Source organism: Prionailurus viverrinus, chromosome D4 (assembly GCF_022837055.1).
Source record: "Prionailurus viverrinus isolate Anna chromosome D4, UM_Priviv_1.0, whole genome shotgun sequence".
Classification (NCBI taxonomy): domain Eukaryota; kingdom Metazoa; phylum Chordata; class Mammalia; order Carnivora; family Felidae; genus Prionailurus; species Prionailurus viverrinus.
This window is the reverse complement of record NC_062573.1, coordinates 44,275,568-44,295,828: the sequence shown is the minus strand read 5'-3', so window position 1 is coordinate 44,295,828 and position 20,261 is coordinate 44,275,568. Positions and strand designations below refer to the sequence as shown.

The following is a 20,261-nucleotide window of genomic DNA, read 5'->3' as shown; positions in this document are numbered from 1 at the left end:
CTCCACCACTCCGGAAGTGCTGACACCCCCACCCCCAGGCACACTCTTAAGTTTATTTTAGGCCAATAATACTACCAACTATTTATTTTAAATTGGACTCATTTTAATTGAAAATCTAATCTTTCTCCAAGAGCCATTAATGGCTCTATCAGCATCTTGAAAGCATTAGGGGGCCTTAGAGGGAACCATCTTGCTGAATATAAACCACATGTTTCCCCTTCAGACTTCAGGCCTCACTAAAATGGGGGCATCTACCTGTAGATGCCTACACACTGCCTCAAGGTACATGGGGGTGGGTAGGACAGGGCTTTTCTGGCCCTCTTCTGTGATGGATGAGGTGTTAAGAAAACAGGTTCCAAGGCTGAAAGTTGCCTCGTGTGATTTCTGATCCCCAACAATACAGTTGAAACCACATTATTTTTTTTTTTTTTTTTTTTTTTTTTTTTTAAATTTTTTTTTTTTTTCAACGTTTATTTATTTTTGGGACAGAGAGAGACAGAGCATGAACGGGGGAGGGGCAGAGAGAGAGGGAGACACAGAATCGGAAGCAGGCTCCAGGCTCTGAGCCATCAGCCCAGAGCCTGACGCGGGGCTCGAACTCACGGACCGCGAGATCGTGACCTGGCTGAAGTCGGACGCTTAACCGACTGCGCCACCCAGGCGCCCCGAAACCACATTATTATCCAACCTCCTAACTTCCTCCACCCAACATGTATTACAAAAAACCTCCATAGGACCTTGAAAACCTCAGAATTCCACATGACAAACTATTTACACGCCTGAAAAGCCATCAGTAAAGCCCTTCAGGGCCAGGGTGTCATGTGGGTAATTGGCAAGAATCTATTTAAAAGAGATTCCATTCAATAATGTGTCTTAAAAAAAAAAAAAAAAAACTAAACGTAAAGCTAAGCATCAAGTAATTACACTTTCAATCTTTCCAATTGCACACTGTTTTGAAAATGTCAAAATTACAACCAAATGCTGCTGGAACATATTTAATGGCGGTTTGCTGGACCCCAGTAAAGGTGCTGGCCATAATAGAAGGAAAAAAAAGTTTGCCTATTTTTCCTGTAGAACTACAGTAAGTGGAACATATAATATAGATGGCCCCCATTGAAATACACATAGTTAATGACGTTGGACTTTGGTTTCTCTTTTCCTTTGGAAGGAGAATCGATATGTGCCCATGAGACCATGAAGGTTGCTATGAGAAAGACTTACTGAAGCAGCAAATGGCTACGAGAGACAAACAAGCCATGGAAAGGTGACACACAAAGAGATAAGGCAAGGATATGGCCCCCTCACACAGGCATGAGGTTATGCAGGACTGGTCCAAGGGGAGAGTAAATGTCCTGGGTCTTCCCTGAGCTTCACTCCTGCTCTTAGCCAGGACCCACAGAGTAATAGGCTGGGTGGGGATTTGTGTAAATCTAATGCCAAACCGTGTCACCTGGGGCCCTTGTAAACAATGGTCCAGAACTACTCATTCATTTTTTTTCTTCACTAAAAATGCCTTTGTTGTACCATGCCCTGTGCTAAATGCTGAGAATACAGATGTTGGGTGGTCAAGGCCCAGTTTTGGAAGCCACTATATCATAGGGGAGTAATACAACAAATAAACCACTTAAATTAGTTGAATATGGTAAGTATTATTCTAAAAATCTATTAAGACACATAAGTTGCAAACTGGCACCTATGGGTCAAATCTAACTACAAAAGCATTTCCTTTGGCTACATACTGAATTGCTTTTAAATCTGAATTTCAGGGGCGCCTGGGTGGCTCAGTTGGTTAAGCATCCGACTTCGGCTCAGGTCATGATCTCACGGTCCGTGAGTTCAAGCCCCGCATCAGGCTCAGCTGACAGCTCAGAGCCTGGAGCCTGTTTCAGATTCTGTGTCTCCCTCTCTCTCTGCCCCTCCCCTGTTCATGCTCTCTCTCTGTCTCAAAAATAAATAAACATTAAAAAAATTTTTTTTTAATAAAAATAAAAATAAATCTGAATTTCAGAGGAGAACTACCAACTTCAACCCCAAGTGCACACAGAGCCAGAACAAAACCCCTCCTTCATCTGAGTATGCCTGGTTCTGAGCAGTCCTGTTGATACCTAACTAGTATTTGCTCATTAATTCTGTGTAAGTAGGTAAGCAGTTAATAGGTGTCAGAATTTTCTTTACAGGGAAAAGAAAATAGGGTTTTCTCAATTTTATCAGTAGGAAAAAGTCAACCATGATTCAGTTTTAACAGTGGACTATTACTCTCTGGTTTGCAGAGGGCAATGTCAGATGTAACTATCTAGAGAAGGGGAGGAATATGGGACATTTAGTTTTTTTTAATTTTTTTTAATGTTTATTTATTTTTGAGTCTGAATGGGGGAGGGGCAGAGAGAGAGGGAGACACAGAATCTGAAACAGGCTTCAGGCTCCAAGGTGTCAGCACAGAGCCCGATGCGGGGCTTGAACCCACGAACTGTGAGATCATGACCCGAGCCGAAGTCGGACGCTTAACCAACTGAGCCACCAAGACGCCCCAGAATATGGGACATTTAAACACAGGTACTAGGTTGGGTTTTTTCCGGTGTGTTTGAGTGGTGAGTATTTTGTCAGGATGAATAGGGAGGACTTTTCTTTAAATAACTCCATCCTCGCCAACCTCTAGGGTAGGCAAAGACCACTTCTCACTCCCAGACCACTCTCTACACCTGGGGCAAGGTGAGAAGGGGAATTGAGCTGAGCAGGCAGTTGTACTGAAAAGCCTCTAACTCCATGAAGATTCATAAATCAAGGAGGCTCATAGGGAATATATGAAGGAAAGGAGTGTCTGTAGCTGGATGTACCCTATCAGAGTCCCTGCTCCCTGTCCCATCAGAGATAAGGGTTAACTCTAGTTTTGTGCCTCCTTTCTGTCTCTTCAGGGTCTATAGTACCCCCTTTCTTGCCTTCTGCAAAACCTGGATGAAAAGGGAGATGAATGAGTCCTGTAGAGGTAAAAATGCCACTGCACCATGCACCTGGCTATAATAACTTCTTTGTAAAGCTTCTATGACAGTGCCTGCTTTATTGCGGGTAACTGGCAAAGAAAAAGACAGATCCCTGCCATCTTAGAGATTGCAGCCTGGCCAAGGAGACAAATGTTAAGCAAAACGAATAGAATTACACACTGAATTACAAAACAGAGGTGCACCAGGCACTCTTAGAGCATCTAGCAGCATGTTTACGGTCTGGCATTGGGGAAAGTCTGGAAGGGTTTCGAAGGGTGTGATGTTTCCACTGCTTATTGAAGGATGAGTGCTAGATAGGGGAAGGGAGGAGGGCTTTATAAAGAGGCAGTAGCATGTGCAACATGCCCTGAGATAGAAAAGAAATGCAGGGAAGAAACTGAAAGAAGGTCCTTACAGCCAGAGTAAATGGCACTGGGAGGAGACGCCAAAATCTACAAAGTACTACAAGAGGAGTTGGTAAAGGTTTGGGACTTTATCCTAAGGACCATAGTAACTATTTGAGGAATTTTAAGTGGAGAGGGGGTCAGATCACATTGCCATTTTTTTCTCTATTTTTTTAAGTTTCTTTCTTTCTTTTGAGAGAGACACAGACAGAGCGAGTGGGGGAGGGGCAGAGAGAGAATCCCAAGCAGGCTCCAAGCTGCCTACTGCTGAGCCCAACACACGGTTCGAACTCACAAACCATAAAATCATGACCTGAGCCAAAACGAAGTCAGTTGCTTAACTGACTGAGCCACCCAGGAGCCCTTCATATTGCCATTTTACTTATTTATTTATTGAGAGAAAGAGAAAGCATGAGTGGGGAAGGGGCAGAGAAAGAGAGGGACAGAGGATCAGGAGTGGGCTCCGTGCTGACAGCAATGAGCTTGATGCAGGGCTCAAACTCACTAACCATGAGATCATGACCTGAGCCAAAGTCAGACGCTCAACTGGCTAAGTCACCCAGGCACCCTTCACATTGCCATTTTTAAAAGATCTCCCCGGTTCCTTTATGTGGAAAATGGATACAAGTGGATAAGATTGGAGACATGCTCAGGTATATAAGCCTAGATGTAGATGTGGAACAGGCAGGATTAGGGCTTTGCTGGCAGGAAGCAACAAAAGGACAATAGAGAGAAGGCATAAAAGATGGGCTTGCAGTGATATACCACAGAATAGGCTACAGGGGGTATAGACACAGGAGGGGCTGATGGGGAGAAGGGAGACTGAGGCACAAGTGGACAGGGGATCCCAATGAGGCCAAAAACTGTCTTGGTGGGAGTAGTTAAGAAAGCAAGCTGGGAGCACTGGATGATGAAGTGCATAAAGGAGGAGCCATTTCAGGGTATGACAATGTCCAAAATGTAGCTTGGCAGAAGGTGACAACAAAAGAGTGGAAGAAAGAGAACAATACGAAAGATGAGGTGGCAAAATGTCAAGAGTCCAGGTTCTTGCAAGAAGCAGAGAAGCTCGGCCATGTGTGGTGCCTTTGGAATGATAGATTGAGAGCCGCTGGAAGGGCTTCAGGAGGATTCCTACATTGCCTCAGGCCTCTCCACCTCCCCTTGTCTAAGTGTTTGGCTTGGCTAAATAAACGCAACTATTATCCCAGTCACTCAGGGATCCACAAACATGTTACATGAAGGGTTAAACACATATTCCTAGGGCAACCATGTGACCATGTGCATCATAAGCAAAAGAGTTAGGGATTACCATCTGACCTCGGTTCCTGTGGTCTCAGCCTGTGGCTTGTGCTCCATAGAGTGACCACCACACTGCTTTCACTGTACCTACCGTCCATATCCTGTCTCTCCTACAGGACTATTAAGTTAAGGCAGATTCTACTTCCTTCACAGACCCTAATACCATGCCTGTGATGTAACAGATGCTCAATAAAGAGTGAATCAATCCCACTTATATGAAGTACAAAACTGGCAAAATTAATTTATGGTTTTAAAAGTCAGAATAATGATTCTATCCTACATGGGATCAATGTTGTATATCTTGAGCCGGGTGTTGTTTACAGGGATGTGTTCACTCAAAATTCATTGGTCTGGGGGTACCTAGGTAGCTCAGTCGATTGAGCATCTGACTCTGGATTTCGGCTCAGTCATGATCCAAGGGTCATTGGATTGAGCCCCACATCAGGCTCCTCACTAAGTGTGGAGCCTTCTTAAGATTCTCTTTTTTCCCTCTGCCCCTCTCCCTCACTCACGCTCTCTCTCTCTCAAATAATTTATTTTAATTTTTAAAAAAATCACTGGTCTGTATGATTAAGATTTGTACATTTTTCTGTGTGTATGTTATGTTTCCATAATTTTTTAAATGGATGAATGAATCACTCAATCAACGATGGAACCTAACTTAGCTTAAATTTGAAACACTTTCCCAGCATAGACTTCCAACAGCAAGCTAAGGCAGGGGTTGGTACATCTTTTCTATAAAAGACCAGATATTAAGGTCTTAGGCCTCACAGGCCATACAGTCTCCATCACAAGTACTCAAATTCACTGCTATAGCATAAAAGTAGCCACGGATAATGTGTAAAAAAATGAACACAGCTGTGTTCCAACAAAATGTACTTAGGAATGCCAAAGCTTGAATTTCATATAATTTTCACATTTCCTAAAATAATAGTCTTTTCATTTTTTTTTAATCATTTGAAAATTTAAAAACCATTCTTAGGTCTCCAGCTCTACAAAAACAGGCTATGGACCAGATTTGGCCTGCAAGACATAGTTCAACCGACCCCTGCACCAAGGGGGTGTGCCTGTAAAACACATTCCCTGGCCTGCAAACAGGCTCAGCCTATCCCTCCCCAACCTGCTGCTCAAGCACCCTCCCACCTTTGTAAGTAGGCAGACACTCCATCTTGTCACCACATGGATATTTACTGTCCCGAGGCTTGATGGGGTCCATTCGACAGACAGGGTATGGGTTGTAATCTTGTTTATATGTTGTGAGCAAATCCATGTTCTCTTCACTTGGGACGAACTGGTCAGGCTGGTAGACCTTCACTGGTAACACTTTGTGAAGCCCAAAATCTCTCCTAAAAGGAAAGTAAGCACATGCCATTGACCCAGAAGAAGACTCACAAGGGTTTCAATTTAACCCAATTCGACAAACGTTTCCTGAGAAGTCATCTTCTACTCTATCCCCCAACTGTTCTTCCTCTTCTGTTTCCTACTTTCACAAGAGACACTACCATTCTCTTCTCACCCAAGTCAGACAACTGAATGCCATCCTGGACCCACCCCATCATGGCACTGGATAATCACTCACCAAGTGCAGCCTCCCTCCACCTCATCAGTTTGTCATTCCCCCTTATTTTAGACCAAGTGAGGCATTTCTCACTTGGATCATGTGACAATTTACCACCTGGACTTCCTACTGCATTCCCACCAATTATATGTCAATCCCCGTAGTGTGGCCAGAATAAACTCCCTGAAATGAGATCACAAAAATGGGATCGTTTTACTCCCCTGCTGAAAAATCTTCCAGATAAAGCCAGACTTTCTAGCATGGAGTATAAGCATTCCTGGACCTGCCCCTGCCTTCCACGGCAACCTCATCTCCTACCTCCACCCCGATCCACACTCTACTCCAACCACACTGAGCCACTCTGAAGGCCTCTCTTCTGTGCCTCCTCTCTCCACTGGGGAAATAACTTTTCTTTTGCAGGTACCACCACCTCCTAATCTGTGCTCCCAATAGCTTCTCCCACTGATATTGATCTCCTTCCTCTACTTGATCTTATAGAAAACCTAGAGGGCAGAAAAGTACAATAAATGGAGACACAGAGTCTTTCATTTCTCAGCTCTCTGGCATCAGTGTTCCCATTCTTTCAGGGAGTATGAAAACAATAGGACAGAAAAAGTATGATGGTCTTCAACTCCACAGGAAACACTCTTTTCCCAGAACATCCCACAGCTCTAAAATTGCCAAGATGCTAACTGTACCATCATCAGGAATGATCCTGGCAAAACCAGGGCTCAGCTTGAGTTTGCACTGTCTGGTAGGGCAGTCTTGACTCCCCACTGCTCAGTACAAACTCTTTTAAGCAAACATTTCCCCCCACCCCCCCCCAAGGGCTTCTGATTTACACAACAGCCTGTTTTTGCTTGGAACCCATTTATCCAAGTGGACAAGTGGAAGGGAGATTTTTCCCTGACGGTGCTTGCCAAAACAACCTCGCCAAGGGAAGGGGGAGGTTTCCGGACAGGAAAACATCAGGCCCAAACACCAATAAAACCTACTTCCCGGCCAAAATCTGGAGCAGCATTACTGAGCCATGCTTGACTAACAAAGGTAACACGCTCCACTGTAACCTGTCTTGCATGAATTATACACATGGCTGTGAATAAACCCAAACTGGGGCCTGGAAGGGGCTTGGTGGGATGGGAGGAGGGAATTAGGAAGCAGGAGAATTCATCTCTCTAGGGCTCTAAGGGGGAAATGGGAGATGCTTCAGTTGAACTCCCAGTAACTCCCTCTGAGTAGATTTAAAAATATATCTCAGCAGCAGTTATAGGGTCTTCAGCCTGGGCTCCCTTCCCAAGGGACGCATGTTGGCAAACAGCAAGAGGAAGCTGAGTGACCCGACGCATCTGGAAGCTGACTCTGTAAATTGGGGCTTATGGAGGGAACAGGCTAAACAAGAATCCAAGGGTCAGTTCCTCATTTCTACTCTTTTTAGTGTACAAGTGCCTCATGCTGGTGTCTGTTTAATACTAAACCAACTGCAGCAGGGAACGAGGACTGGCGGCCCCGGGCCACAGAGCCACAAAATGACTTTCATCGGAAAGTGTGCTCCCAACAGGAGGTGAGCACTCCTCACCCCCAAAAGGGGTAGCGGCAGCCTGAGACCACATATCCCCACATAAACCCATGTTCACTGACGGCAGCCCAAGGGTTCAGCCCTCTTCATTTCCAAGAAGGAGTATCAGGCGAGATCCAGGGCAAGCGAGGAAGAACAGAGATGAATGCCCAAGCTGCCCCATGGAGCACCCCCAACCCCAAAGCAGCCAGGAGTGCTTTCCAGTCACAGGCCTGCCATGCTCTGGGACCCTTCACGCAGAGACATCCTCTTCCACCATTATTCCTAGCGAGGGAACCAATCTTCCCCTCAGAGAGGTTGTGAGAACCTTTCTTCAAGGGCTGCCAAGCTCAAGGACAATGAAAATATGCTTAATGCCTTTACTTGCTGCTGTTTCCACAGGAAAAGAGCAGATAAATACCAACCAAACTCACCGCTCATGGGTCATCCTGAAGTTGGTTACTCAAAGATAAGAGCTGATACAGTAAAATCCTTGCTCAGCATGTTTAAGGAATGAAACTGTTAACTGAATCTCCTTCTCTGGTACAAAATTCAAGTTTCTATGTGAAAGTACACCTATGGTTCTATTTCCTGATCAGCTATAACAAAGCAAACGATCTTTGCAGGAGTTGGGGGCAGGGGGTGATCTACTTCTGAAGAGTGGTAAAGTTTTAAGTTTAAAGTGTAACTCATTTATATCCAACGCAAAAATATTTACTGTGGCTAAGAGTGAATTTGATCAGAATATATGTGTTCCCTCATTATGTTTTTATGTTGAGAACATTCATTGAAATCTACTATTAACCACAACATAACTGCATGTCCCCAATCACACATAATCTTACAATCTTTAAGGTCATGTAAGAGAAAAGTATTTTATTCTTCCCAGAAATTGCTCATATTTAGTAGCTTTTTTCTTTTTAAGAACACTCCCCCCTTTCTTCCTGTGTTACATTCCCTACCTAGTCCCTGTACCCCTTATGACTATGAACCAAGAAAAAAATTGGTCAAAGATGTTAAGTCTCTTTTAGGTGCGCAGCCATAAAAGTTCTATAGTATGGAAAGCCAAGAGTTAAACCTCCAAGTTAAGCAAAGGTTAAAGTGGCCCTGCTGGGAAAGTCATAACAACTTGACCTCCAATCCTCAGGCAAAGCTAAAGAAAGATTTTTGACCAGAGTCTGACAAAATGAAAGAAGAAATAATGTAACAACCAACTAGGGCCCTAAGCCTCGAAGTGGGAAATGAAGATTTTCACTGTGATAAAGAGGCCATGTAATACTTTTTTTAACCACCGATGTTTATCTCCAAAAACTTCAGTACTTGTTAGTGTGTCCAATTAATAGATATATTAAATGGAATCCATTTTAAAAAGATTTGCTCCTCTTGCCCAAAGCCAATCCCTGCATCCTTATCCTAAATCCTCTCCCTCTTCCTCAGGAACTGTTAAGTCGGCTTCACACCCAGCATGGGGCCCAACATGAGGCTTGAACTCACAACCCTGAGATCAAGACCTGAGCTGAGATCAAGAGTCAGACACTTAACTGACTGAGCCACCAGGAACCTGTCTATATACTCATCTGTGTTTTAACCTTTTCCTCTGTCCTGGCTTCTTTTCTCAGTAGTTAGTTGATCATTCTTCTGTTTTTCCTAACTTAAAAGGAAAAAACTAAAGTGACACAACAACCCTCAATGGAGTCCACTCCCCTCCCCTCTTTCTTCCAGAAAGTGTTGTCTACACACAGACTTGCCTTCCTCACCTCCCACCCACACTCCCATCTAATCTAGTTCTGCTAACCCTTCCCTCTAGCCCAGGCCAGGTTTCCAAGTCCAGTCACTGCTCTTTAGGTCATTATCATCCTGAACCATCCTAACAGCATCTATGCTTTCACTCGTCTTTTTAACACTCTCCCTTGACCTCTGTGATTCTCCTCCTCATGATTTGTCCTCTCTCTCAATCCCCTCCTCTACAGGGTTTGGCTCTTTGTCAGTTGATTTTATTTCATACCTTCCACATGGAATTCAAACATTTCCCAAGGTTAAAAGGAACCCTCTAAGGAAACCATTATGTCATCACAGGCAGGCTGAGAGCCCAGCCCAGCACACTGAGAAAGATCCTACAGCTGATTCACAGGGCTTGATTCATGCCCTGATCCTGATAAGGACACACTGAGCCCTCCTTGCCTGTGCTGTGACAGACAGGATTCTAAAAACCTGCCTCCAGGATTCAAGTTACACAGTCTCTGTCTCCTGCCCTACTCTCTCAACTCCTCAATGCCCACTAGAGCTGAAGCTAACATCTGTCACCACTTCACATCATCTCTGCACAAAAATATGAAAAACAACTACCTATGAGCACTAAAGAGCACAAGATAGGCAGATTCTGGAGCAAAGCCCACAGGTAGAAGAAGGGACTAGTACTGCACGAGCCTCTGTGTAAGTTTCCATTTTCTAGCGGGTTTCTTGTTTTGGTTTCCCAGAGTTTGCAGTCTGAAAGCAGGCTTCAATCTGTGCCGTGCCAAGCCAAGCAGCCATAATGTGAACAGAAAACCTCCCATCTTTGACTGAAAAACCAGAGGACCAAGTTTGAGGCAACCACAGGTGCTGGAAAGTAAGGAAAAATTCCTGGAAAGGAGAAAACCCAAGACAGGAAGCTCTAGCTTCTGTACATAAACTGGACCCAGGTCTCCTGCTGACCTTACATGTATGAGGCAGACTTCAAGCAACCATGCCAAAGAACTTAACTGATGAACTGACATTGGAGCTGTCACCCAAGACACAGAGTTGCATTTTGAATCGAATCAAATTACCTCCTATCTGCCTTAAAAAAAAAATAGGAATATTAATAAAATAAGTTCTTTGGAGGAACGTAAAAAAAAAAAAAAAAATCCAGAGTGTTTACAATGTAACTTTAACAATGTACAGGATCAATCCAAAACTCATTGACATACATACAGGAAAAATGTGACCCATTTCCAGGGGGAAAAAAAGAGAATCATGAAAAACAACTTCAAGCAGACCCAGATGTTAGAATTAGCAAACAAAGATTTTAAAGCAGCTATTCTAACTATGCTAAATTATAAAAACCAAAATAAGGTCATAATAAATTAAAAGGTAGGAAATTCTTAAGAGAAATAGAAACTATCTAAAGTTAATGAAATGCAACTTCTAAAACTGAAATATACAACATCTGTAATAAGACAGTCACTGGATGGGCTTAATATCAGAATAAAGCTAGAGAAAAGACTCCGTGAACTTGAAGACAGATGAATAGAAACTATCCAATTTGAAAAACAGAGAAAAAAAGATTGGCAGAAAGAAACGAACAGAACTTCAGAGACAGAAAAAGTACTTGAGGAAATAATGGTCAAAATGTTTCCAAATCCAATCAAAGATACACAATATCAAAGGCTCTGAAATTGCCCAGGCAAGTCTAGTGCTGAGCCCCATTTCTGCATTTCTTCATTAATTCTTGGGCCCAAACTACAGGGGCTGTAAGTATATCCTCAGGGGTATAAGAAAAGTACATATTTGAACAGAGAACGTGTAAAATCCAATGAGTAGGGAAAGACTTAGGATCACTACCATCTTTCCTGCTTTCTTCCTGGAATTTAGAGAGGACTCCAAATGCCTTTTCTCTTTTAGCCCTTTCCCCTAACTCTACTCAGTTTAACCAAGAGTCTTGTCAATAAATGAAGAAATCCACACTGCCAGCTCCCTGCCCTCTGACCTTAAGCCAAACCCATCAAGTCAGAACCCCATTCCATCTTCTTTCCTAGGCCTCCCGTTCACTCTCCCCATGGTTCCACTCCCCTTAGAATAAAGATGTAATACCATCTTGAAGACTTACTTCTTTCTTCTCAGGTTATCCACTCTGCCATCTTTAGGGATCTGCCTTAGCTAACACAATAATGTCCCAAAATGGGGCCCAAGTGTTTTACATGGTGACATGCCTAAAGGGAAATGAGGCTTGAAGTGCAAACCTCTTATTCATAAATTGATCTGCACTCTATCCGAGCTAAAGGCAGATCCTATAGAAGAGAATCACTAAGGGCTGCAAGAAACTGCTTCATATTAAGAAGGGCTGAAAATCATGAGCATTCCTCTTATGGCACCTGCTGTAAATCCCTAAGATTTACAGTCAGTAAGCGTTGTGTGCAGCTGTAATCATGCCTCATGCTGGGATGATAACCTTTCCAGAAACCAGGTGTTTTTTGTGTCTGGGCTTAATCATCAAACCCAGCCAACCCTTGAGCCACATGACTTTTTTCATTCAGCAGGTGGCAGCCCCATGTCCAATCTCAGACACTAAGTTGGGTCAGACTTTATATAGAGAAGTGGGTGGAAGTTCAGGTAATAAGAGTTCTAAGGGCAGAGAAGTGACAGTCCATGCAGATATAGCAGGGTGCAAATGCAGGGCTGACCCATCCCTTCTCCCAGAAGCCTCTGGCAGAGCATCCAGATGACTCCTCTGCATTTCCTCATATGGAATAGCTCTGCTGCATATATAAGTATACTGACCAGAGCCACTGCTAAGTTTATATAGTTCGGAAAACACGGTTGGTCAAAATCTTGATCTTTGATAATTTATCTTATTAAAAGCTCATTAGAACTTTAAAAAAATACACCCTGATAGGGACATAGTCTTACTCTCACTCTCTGAAAACTACTGCCCAACGTGGCAGGCACAGGGCTGAGATATGAAGTTGAGGTACGGGCAAGGGAAGAAATGCTCTCTGCTGATTTTCCCCCTTGGTTCTCTCTCTGGGGAAGGAAATAAAGGGGAGGAGAGAAGCATTTCTGCCCTTTTTCCTTCCCAAGGGTAACCTTGATCCTGCTACCTTTTCTTTTTAAGGCCCTTATGGTCATTAACAACTTGTTTTGGAAATTCTTTCAGTATCTGCAGTCCTCCATTTTGGTCACATTTTGACATGAATGATACTATTACTCTGAATCTGGCAGAGACAGAGAGACCTTCTGGGTGACATGTTTATGGCTTTAGGTGACATGCAGCAAGGAAACCTTAGGACAGGTCAGAGGGGAAGTTTTTGCTGTAGCAAAGCACCGTCAGGGAGATGTAAGGCATGTGGGCTCCATCTGGGGACCTCACTGCTAGGTGATGGGGCAGGACTCCTGCTCCAGAATAAGGATTTGTCCTCATCCTCCTAAGCTTGTGGGCAGCCAATAAAGAGCAACCTTCAACATCCAACCTTCAAAGCATCCTTTTCTGTATTTCCTGGACAGAAAACATATCTCTAACATAACAACATCTGAAGCTGTCCTGTACTTTCCATTTTCCATTTCACACATTGCTCTTGATTTCCTGCAAACTGGGTATGAAGAGAGGAGACCAGAATCTAGAAGCTCAATGTGATATTTGCAAGCCATTCCTCAAGGCTACCTTCATCTTTTCCTACCCATTACATGTCTCTTATACATATGCCTAGGACTTTTCATCAGCAATGACCATGATTTCTCAAAAGGAAAAGCAGTGCTTGGGAATGGTCCACATCTCTTGGTGTGGTCTTCAGACTCTTAGAATTCTAAGACTGCTATTTTCTTGGTAAAATGAATCCCAAACTCATATTGTCTTAGAAGCCATAGGTTGGAAAAACAGGTTGCACAGAATATAATATTTTTAGTACTCAGAAACATTGTGCTTAAACAAAATAATATTAAGATATCTGTCTAGCATAAAAGTGATCTGATTCAAGTCATACATCAGATGAGTCCCTCAGCTCCCTCCCACCTCAGGTTGCCCCTCTCCGCTGCTTCCCACCATACTCAGGAATCTTTTGGCTTCATTTCTCTCTTTATGGGTCTTTCTGCCCTATAACCCACACATGGACTTCCTTTGGATCTAGAACATAGCACTTTTTTGTAGGAATATTTCATGCCTCTACGCCACAATCTCAAACGAGGATGTTTCCAGGCCTAGTGTGGGGAAAACCTGGAGGCAGAATGAATTAGAGCTGTTCTGCTTCACCTGGGTCATCTGGGACCTTTACTAGGAAAGCACAAAATTATGAGCAACAGGGGAGCAATAGGAAGAAAATTTACCAGGCCTTGCGTCCTGTAATGTGCAGGCGCTGTGCTGGAATAATTTACATACTCTATGATCTGTACCTCCCAGCAACCCTGCCCTGTAGGGAAGAGGAATGCAGGGGCAGAGAAGGCATCCCTCTGTCAGGTCTCATCTGGGGACCAACTATATATCTGGGACCCTGCCCAACTGCACTCAAAGGTGTTTCTACTCCACTGGGTCACCAATCACAGGTCACCACCCAGGGGCCATTAACCAAGTTGTCAATGGCAGATTCTGCTAGTCTTACAACATGTAGAACAGACCTGAAATTGATCAGTTTCCCCACCCTCTCAATACAGATACTTCTGCAATCCTAATACACTGTGAGCCAGGTGGTTCAGTCTCTAAACTGGATTCTCTAAAGAATCCGAGTTTGGAAGTCAAGAGCAATTTAAAAGGAAATACCACTCACCTTTGAACAATGAGGAGGTAAGGGATGCTGACCTCCTATGCAGTCACATATAACTTTTCATTCCCCCAAACTGTTCATAGCCTACTGTTGACCAGAAGCCTTACCAATAACAGTCAATTAATGTATTTGATGTGTGATATGTCTTATATACTATATTCTTACGATACGATAAGCTAGAGGGGCACCTGGGTGGCACAGTTAAGCATCTGACTTTGACTCAGGTCGTGATCTCACAGTTCGTGGGTTCAAGCCCCACATTGGGCTCTATGCTGACAGCTCAGAGCCCAGAACCTGCTTCATATTCTATGTCTCCCTCTCTCTCTGCCCCTCCCCCTCCCCCACTCACACTCTGTCTCTCACTCTCAAAAATAAACATTAAAAAAATGTAATAAGTAAAATAAATAAGCTAGAGAAAACAAAATGTTATGAAGAAAATCATAAGAGAAAATACACCCACAGTACAGTACTGTATTTATTGGGAAAAAATCTACATGTAAATGGACGCGTGCAGTTCAAATCTAAGTTCTTTAAGGGTCAACCGTAGTCTTTGTTCATTCTTGAAGAACATTCATGGGGACCTCAATTCAAAGTCTACAGCATAATTTCCAAAGAGCTCCCTCTGTATCACCAAGTTTCCTTTTACTACTACCACTATCACTACATCACCCAACCTGACCTGGAGCTTTGGCGCCCAAAGCCAAAACTCTCTTTTCAGAAGCAGACCCCCCACCATTTCATGCCTTTATACTTTACTTAACCTCCAATCCTTTGCTAGGTAGATCATTTTAGCCTTCCTCACCTCTACACCAGCAAGTAACAATTCTTTCCCTGTAAGAAGAAGTGGAAAAAAACTGAGCTGGCTAATAAATGCAGAATTTCATTTCTGAGATACAACATATTAACATTAAAGGCCTTGATAGCATCTATTACACTGCATATTGATGCACTAATACTGCACATTATATTAATATTGTGCATCAGCACTGACATTACTCCATTAGTGTGCATTCGTATATTTATTCTTCTCGCACTCACCTTGACATGGTCAAACCTTCCATGGGCACAGACCCTTTCTGGTACTCCCGCTTGGGCTTGAAGGATTCGCTGGGCAGGTAAGAGTGATAGAGAGGGTAGTTCTCGGTGTATTCGGAGAGAAGACATGGTTTCTCTATTTTATCATAAATCTTGGTAGGGAGATGTGGACAGTGATGCCGCCTATAAAACAGGCATAAAGTTAGGTCTGTTCCCTTCTTGGAAAGGATATGTACAGTTTAACAACGTCACCTTCTCAAAATGGGATCCCAGCCTTTAAAATCAAAACCGCCAGCACTGAAAACAGGAACTTAACCTTTCCTTTTCTCTACTAAACTATCAAGTGGCCAAAAAAAATTTTAATGATGTATAACTGCAATTGGTTAATCATCAAAATCCCTTAAAATCATAAAATTATACACAAGCATGACTGACGTTCAGCCACTATAGATACCATACTGCCTGTTTAAATTTGAAATATTTCCAGGGCACCTGGGTGGCTCAGTCAGTTAAGGGTCTGACTCTTGATTTCAGCTCAGATCGTGATCTCATGGTTCATGAGTTCGAGCCCTATGTTGGGCTCTGCACTGACAGCATGGAGTCTGCTTGGGATTCTCAGTCTCCTGTCTCCTTCTCTCACTCTGCCTCTCCCCTGCTCATGCTCACTCATGCGTGCTCTCTCAAATAAATACACTTAAAAAATAAATAAAATAAAAATGAAATACTTCCACACCATGGTAGGTAAATCATCATGGCCCAGAGTCTTTTGAGTGCTCCTCCCAACTGGCCTCCCTGAGACCTCCCTGGGCCTCCCAATCCCGCAGCAGTTGGGGCTCACCTCCTGACCAGACAGGGTGCTCCAGGGCTGTGCACTAACCCTTTCCAAATTGGCTGCTTCCTGGATCAATTCAGAATATCACCTTTCCATACAAGTGGCCTCACGAAGAACAAAACTACCTCAGTTCCAAGCACACTATACACCACTGACTACGTGAACCTGTTTCACATTGAAAGTCTGGCTCATTTCTCCTTTTAGGTCTCACCTCAACTCTTGCTTCCATAGAAAGACTTCCACTGGTTATCTTCTATTTTCCATACGCCCATACCCCTGGCACAAGGTTCTCTCTCTCATCCTGGTGTATGCCTTTCCCATCACTAATTGCTATCTGTCATCAGCAGGTTTGTTGGTGAGTTTGTTCATTATCTGTCTCATCTACCAAGCTCAGTACCTTTTCTATCTTGTTCACTGCTACAGCCCCTTAGCCTGCCTGGTACACAGCAGACTGTCAATAAACAGTTACTGAACAAATGATTAAACACATAAATAAATGGCTCAATAAATGTTATGCCTCATTACACAAATAGAAGAGTTAAGATGGCAGAGAAGTAGGGAGACCCTAGGATTACACAAATAGATGATAGAAAATAATTTGAAGTTATAATTTATGGTGAGTTTTTCCATCTTACATGCATGGCAATAAATGAACCCTATTATTCTACTTACTGCTAGACAAAGGGAAGCTCTTTGAGCTTTCAAAACCTAAGTAGTATATCAACTATTCATATGTCCACATACGATTCTTACAAACCAGTTGGGACACCTCTCATCTTCAGGCACCAGCACGTCACCAAAATTGTATGTGAGTGATTTCCAACTTTGTTATATCAAGGAATAGCTGATTTTTGAACTTTTTTACACTGGTTTTAATTAGAGAAACTAAAATACACAGACTTCTGAGGCGGCACATAAGGGAAGAGCAGGGGAAGAGAGAAACGGACTTACAGAGAACTCATCACTATTCTAATTAAAGTTATTTTCCAGGCAACAATTTGCATGCTATTCCTGTTGTTTGTAAGTTCAACCCTTTATACAAATGTGGCTGCCACCACTGTTGTTACTACGTACTTCTCTTCAACCTCCCAAGCTCTAGAGAAAATGATCAATACCTGTACGGTTCAGATGGCTAGAACTGCATATTAACAAGTACCTTTAAAGAGATCCCTGTTTGCTTTCTTCACATTTGTAGGTTTGTATATCAGAAAAGCCTTAAGATGGCGTAAACTTGCCACATTTATTTTTAAGTTTTTAAAGTAGTCTCTACACTCAGTGTGAGGCTCAAACTCACAACCCCAAGATCAAGAGTCGCAGCCTCCACTGACTGAGCCATCCAGCCACCCTAGTTTTCATTTCTGTTATTACAGAAGTACTACTGGGTTTGTGGTAAATATTTTAGATTCTCTTAATTATTCATAAGGAAATATTCCATAAATATGTCATCCTTATAGCACGAATATCTGAATTGCAGTGTTAAATATGTGCAATAAAAGTTTAGTTTTCCTTTTTCAAAATGCACAGTGTTGGCATTTTGTGTTCAAAGGTGATTATGCATCTAACATTTTATATATTTAATAAAATATGCCCTAATATAGGTACATAAGTTGATGAGTGCTTTAATCTTCCATCCACTCGAGATAATTGTTGTGTTTGCATAGTAAAAAAAATAACCATACTCCATGATATGTAAACATTAGATATTATTACTGTTTGTGTGTTCACAGTCTGTCCAATTATCTGAGCTTTCAATCTGAGCCCAATTAGAACCCTATCATTCTAGGGTTCCTACAAACCTCAAATCAAAAGCCAAGAATTGCTGGCTACCAAAAATGCCTTTGCAGATATATTTTATTCACCCACACTCTTTGAGAGAAAAGTCAAAGTTTTATTAAGAATAACTTAGATTCAGGCACTTGCAATAAAATCGACTCTACAAGCATAGCAATATTTTCCCTCTCCAGTGCCCTTGTTTTTTAAACCAGCAAAACTTTCTTTTTATATAGCCCCCCCTGTCTATAATGTTACTTTTTTACTTTAAAAAAGAGTAGAAAGACTTATTCCTAAAGAAAATAAATGTAATGGCAAAATACTACATTGTGACGGTATCATGAGAGGGAATTTCAATACAGCAACAAGCTTCTATCCAGACTCTAATGTTCCTTTAAGTGGAATTGTATCTATCTATGGGGAGGGGGTCATGTTTTATTTGAATTGCTGCTAGTTAACTAAAATCTGTCTCTCTTTGAAGTATTAAGAAACTCTTAATTAAGAAACATCTTATTAAATGTTCCTAGGTGCCTGGGTGACTCAGTTGGTTAAGCAAATGACTCTTGATTTCAGCTCAGGTCAAGATCTCACGGTCATGAGATTCAGCCCCACAGCAGGCTTGTGCTGAGCATGGAGCCTGCTTGGGATTCTCTCTCTCCCTCTGCCCCTCCCCTGCTTATGTGCACATGTACCCTCAATCTCAAAAAAAAAATAAAATAAATGTTTCATTGCCTGAGTCTGCTCATAGGGCCACCTCCTTTCCTTACCTGTAACCCAAAACCCTGAGCATCCCTCTCAAGTCTCCAAGCACCATATCTCCTCATTGGTTTCCTAAAAGGGAAAACACTTCAATCCTTAATTTTTAGTGGACCTAGTCAGTGATTAATGAAAGTGTGTGCAATCACCATGGTTGGGGTATTTTCAGGTAGGCCTGACAGTCATGAACCAAAGAAAGGAGACCTCTTCAAACTGTCTGATACTTGTATGGTTTTAGAAGCTGCCTTGGCTTGTTCAGGAACACATATTCTCATGAGCCTAGATGGGGCCACTAGGCAGAGAGGGCAAAGGGGAGGGAGAAGGTTTCTTTATCAGAACTCTCTAAAGTCTTTCCACTCCAGAATTTACTGAAGGACCACAGGAAAAAGGAAATAATGCTGACTTTTTCTGTTATTTGGTAAAGGTAGTAGTAGAACTACTCAACAGACCACAGAAAATGTTAATAATAGTTAACTCTGAACACTGACTCCAAGCTAGAACCATGGAATTTTAAAAATTAAATTAAGGGCCCCTGGGTGGCTCAGTCGGTTAAGCATCTGATTCTTATTTTCGGCTCAGGTCATGATCTCAAGATTGGAGAGTTTGAGCCCCATGTTGGGCTCTGTGCTGACAGTGTGGAGCCACTTGGGATCCTGTCTCTCCGTCTCTCTGCCCCTCTCCCCTACTCGTTCTCTCTCTCAAAATAAACTCTTTAAAAAGTTATAAAAAATTTAAAAACTACTTAAATATTTTAAAGGACCATGGAGAATACCTGAGCCAATGTCCTCACAATGCTAATGAAAAAATCAGAAGCTCAGAGAACGATGTGCAGGATCTAGCCATGGACAAAACCTAATTCTCCTTCGCATCTGAATGACCAGGTTCATTTCCTGACATCTAGGTCTCAAGGAACCCTAGAATGGATGAAAGAACTTTAAAGATATGACAAGTACCTCCAGCATAGTGCCATCTGACAGAGATAGAATGCAAGATGTGCATGAGAGCCGCATACATCATTTTAAATGTCCTAGTGACCACATTAAAATGGTAAAAAAGAGGGGTGCCTGGGTGGCTCAGTTGGCTACACGTCTGACTCGGTTTCAGCTCAGGTCATGATCTCACAATTTTGTGAGTTCAAGCCCCACATCGGGCTCTGTGCTGACAGTGCAGAGCCTGCTTGCGATTCTCTCTCTCTGCCCTTCCCCTGCTCACACTGTCTCTGTCTCAAAATAAATAAACTTGAAAAAAAAACTTAAAAAAAAAAATAAAATGTTAAGAGAGGTAAAATTAATCTTAAATACTTTAATCCAATGTATTGAATATAATTTCAACATATAATCAGTATAAAAAATTAAGATATTTTATTTTCATACTACATCTTTAAAATGCAATATGGGTTTTATATTCACAGCACATCTCCATGAGGAATACCACATTTCAAGGGCTCAGTAGCCACGTGCAGTGGTAGCTTCCCTATCTGGAAAACACAATCTAGAATTGGAAGGAACAGACAAAAGAATTGCCAGCCCTTCGATGCTGGTTTTCAAGAGGAAGAAAGACAAAGATGCCTAGAAATATTTTCT

At 42.4% G+C, this 20,261-nt stretch overlaps 1 protein-coding gene across 1 annotated transcript in view; it reads right to left on the bottom strand.

The window, feature by feature from the left end:
* The window catches only part of SAXO1 (stabilizer of axonemal microtubules 1), a 99,044-nt gene that overhangs the window by 8,779 nt on the left and 70,004 nt on the right, over nucleotides 1–20,261 (bottom strand). The window contains exons 2-3 of the mRNA XM_047830398.1: nucleotides 15,324–15,503; nucleotides 5,825–6,027 (exon numbers count right to left, since the gene is read on the bottom strand). Coding sequence (XP_047686354.1) covers nucleotides 5,825–6,027; nucleotides 15,324–15,503 — 383 coding nt within the window. The remainder of the gene's footprint in view (nucleotides 1–5,824; nucleotides 6,028–15,323; nucleotides 15,504–20,261) is intronic.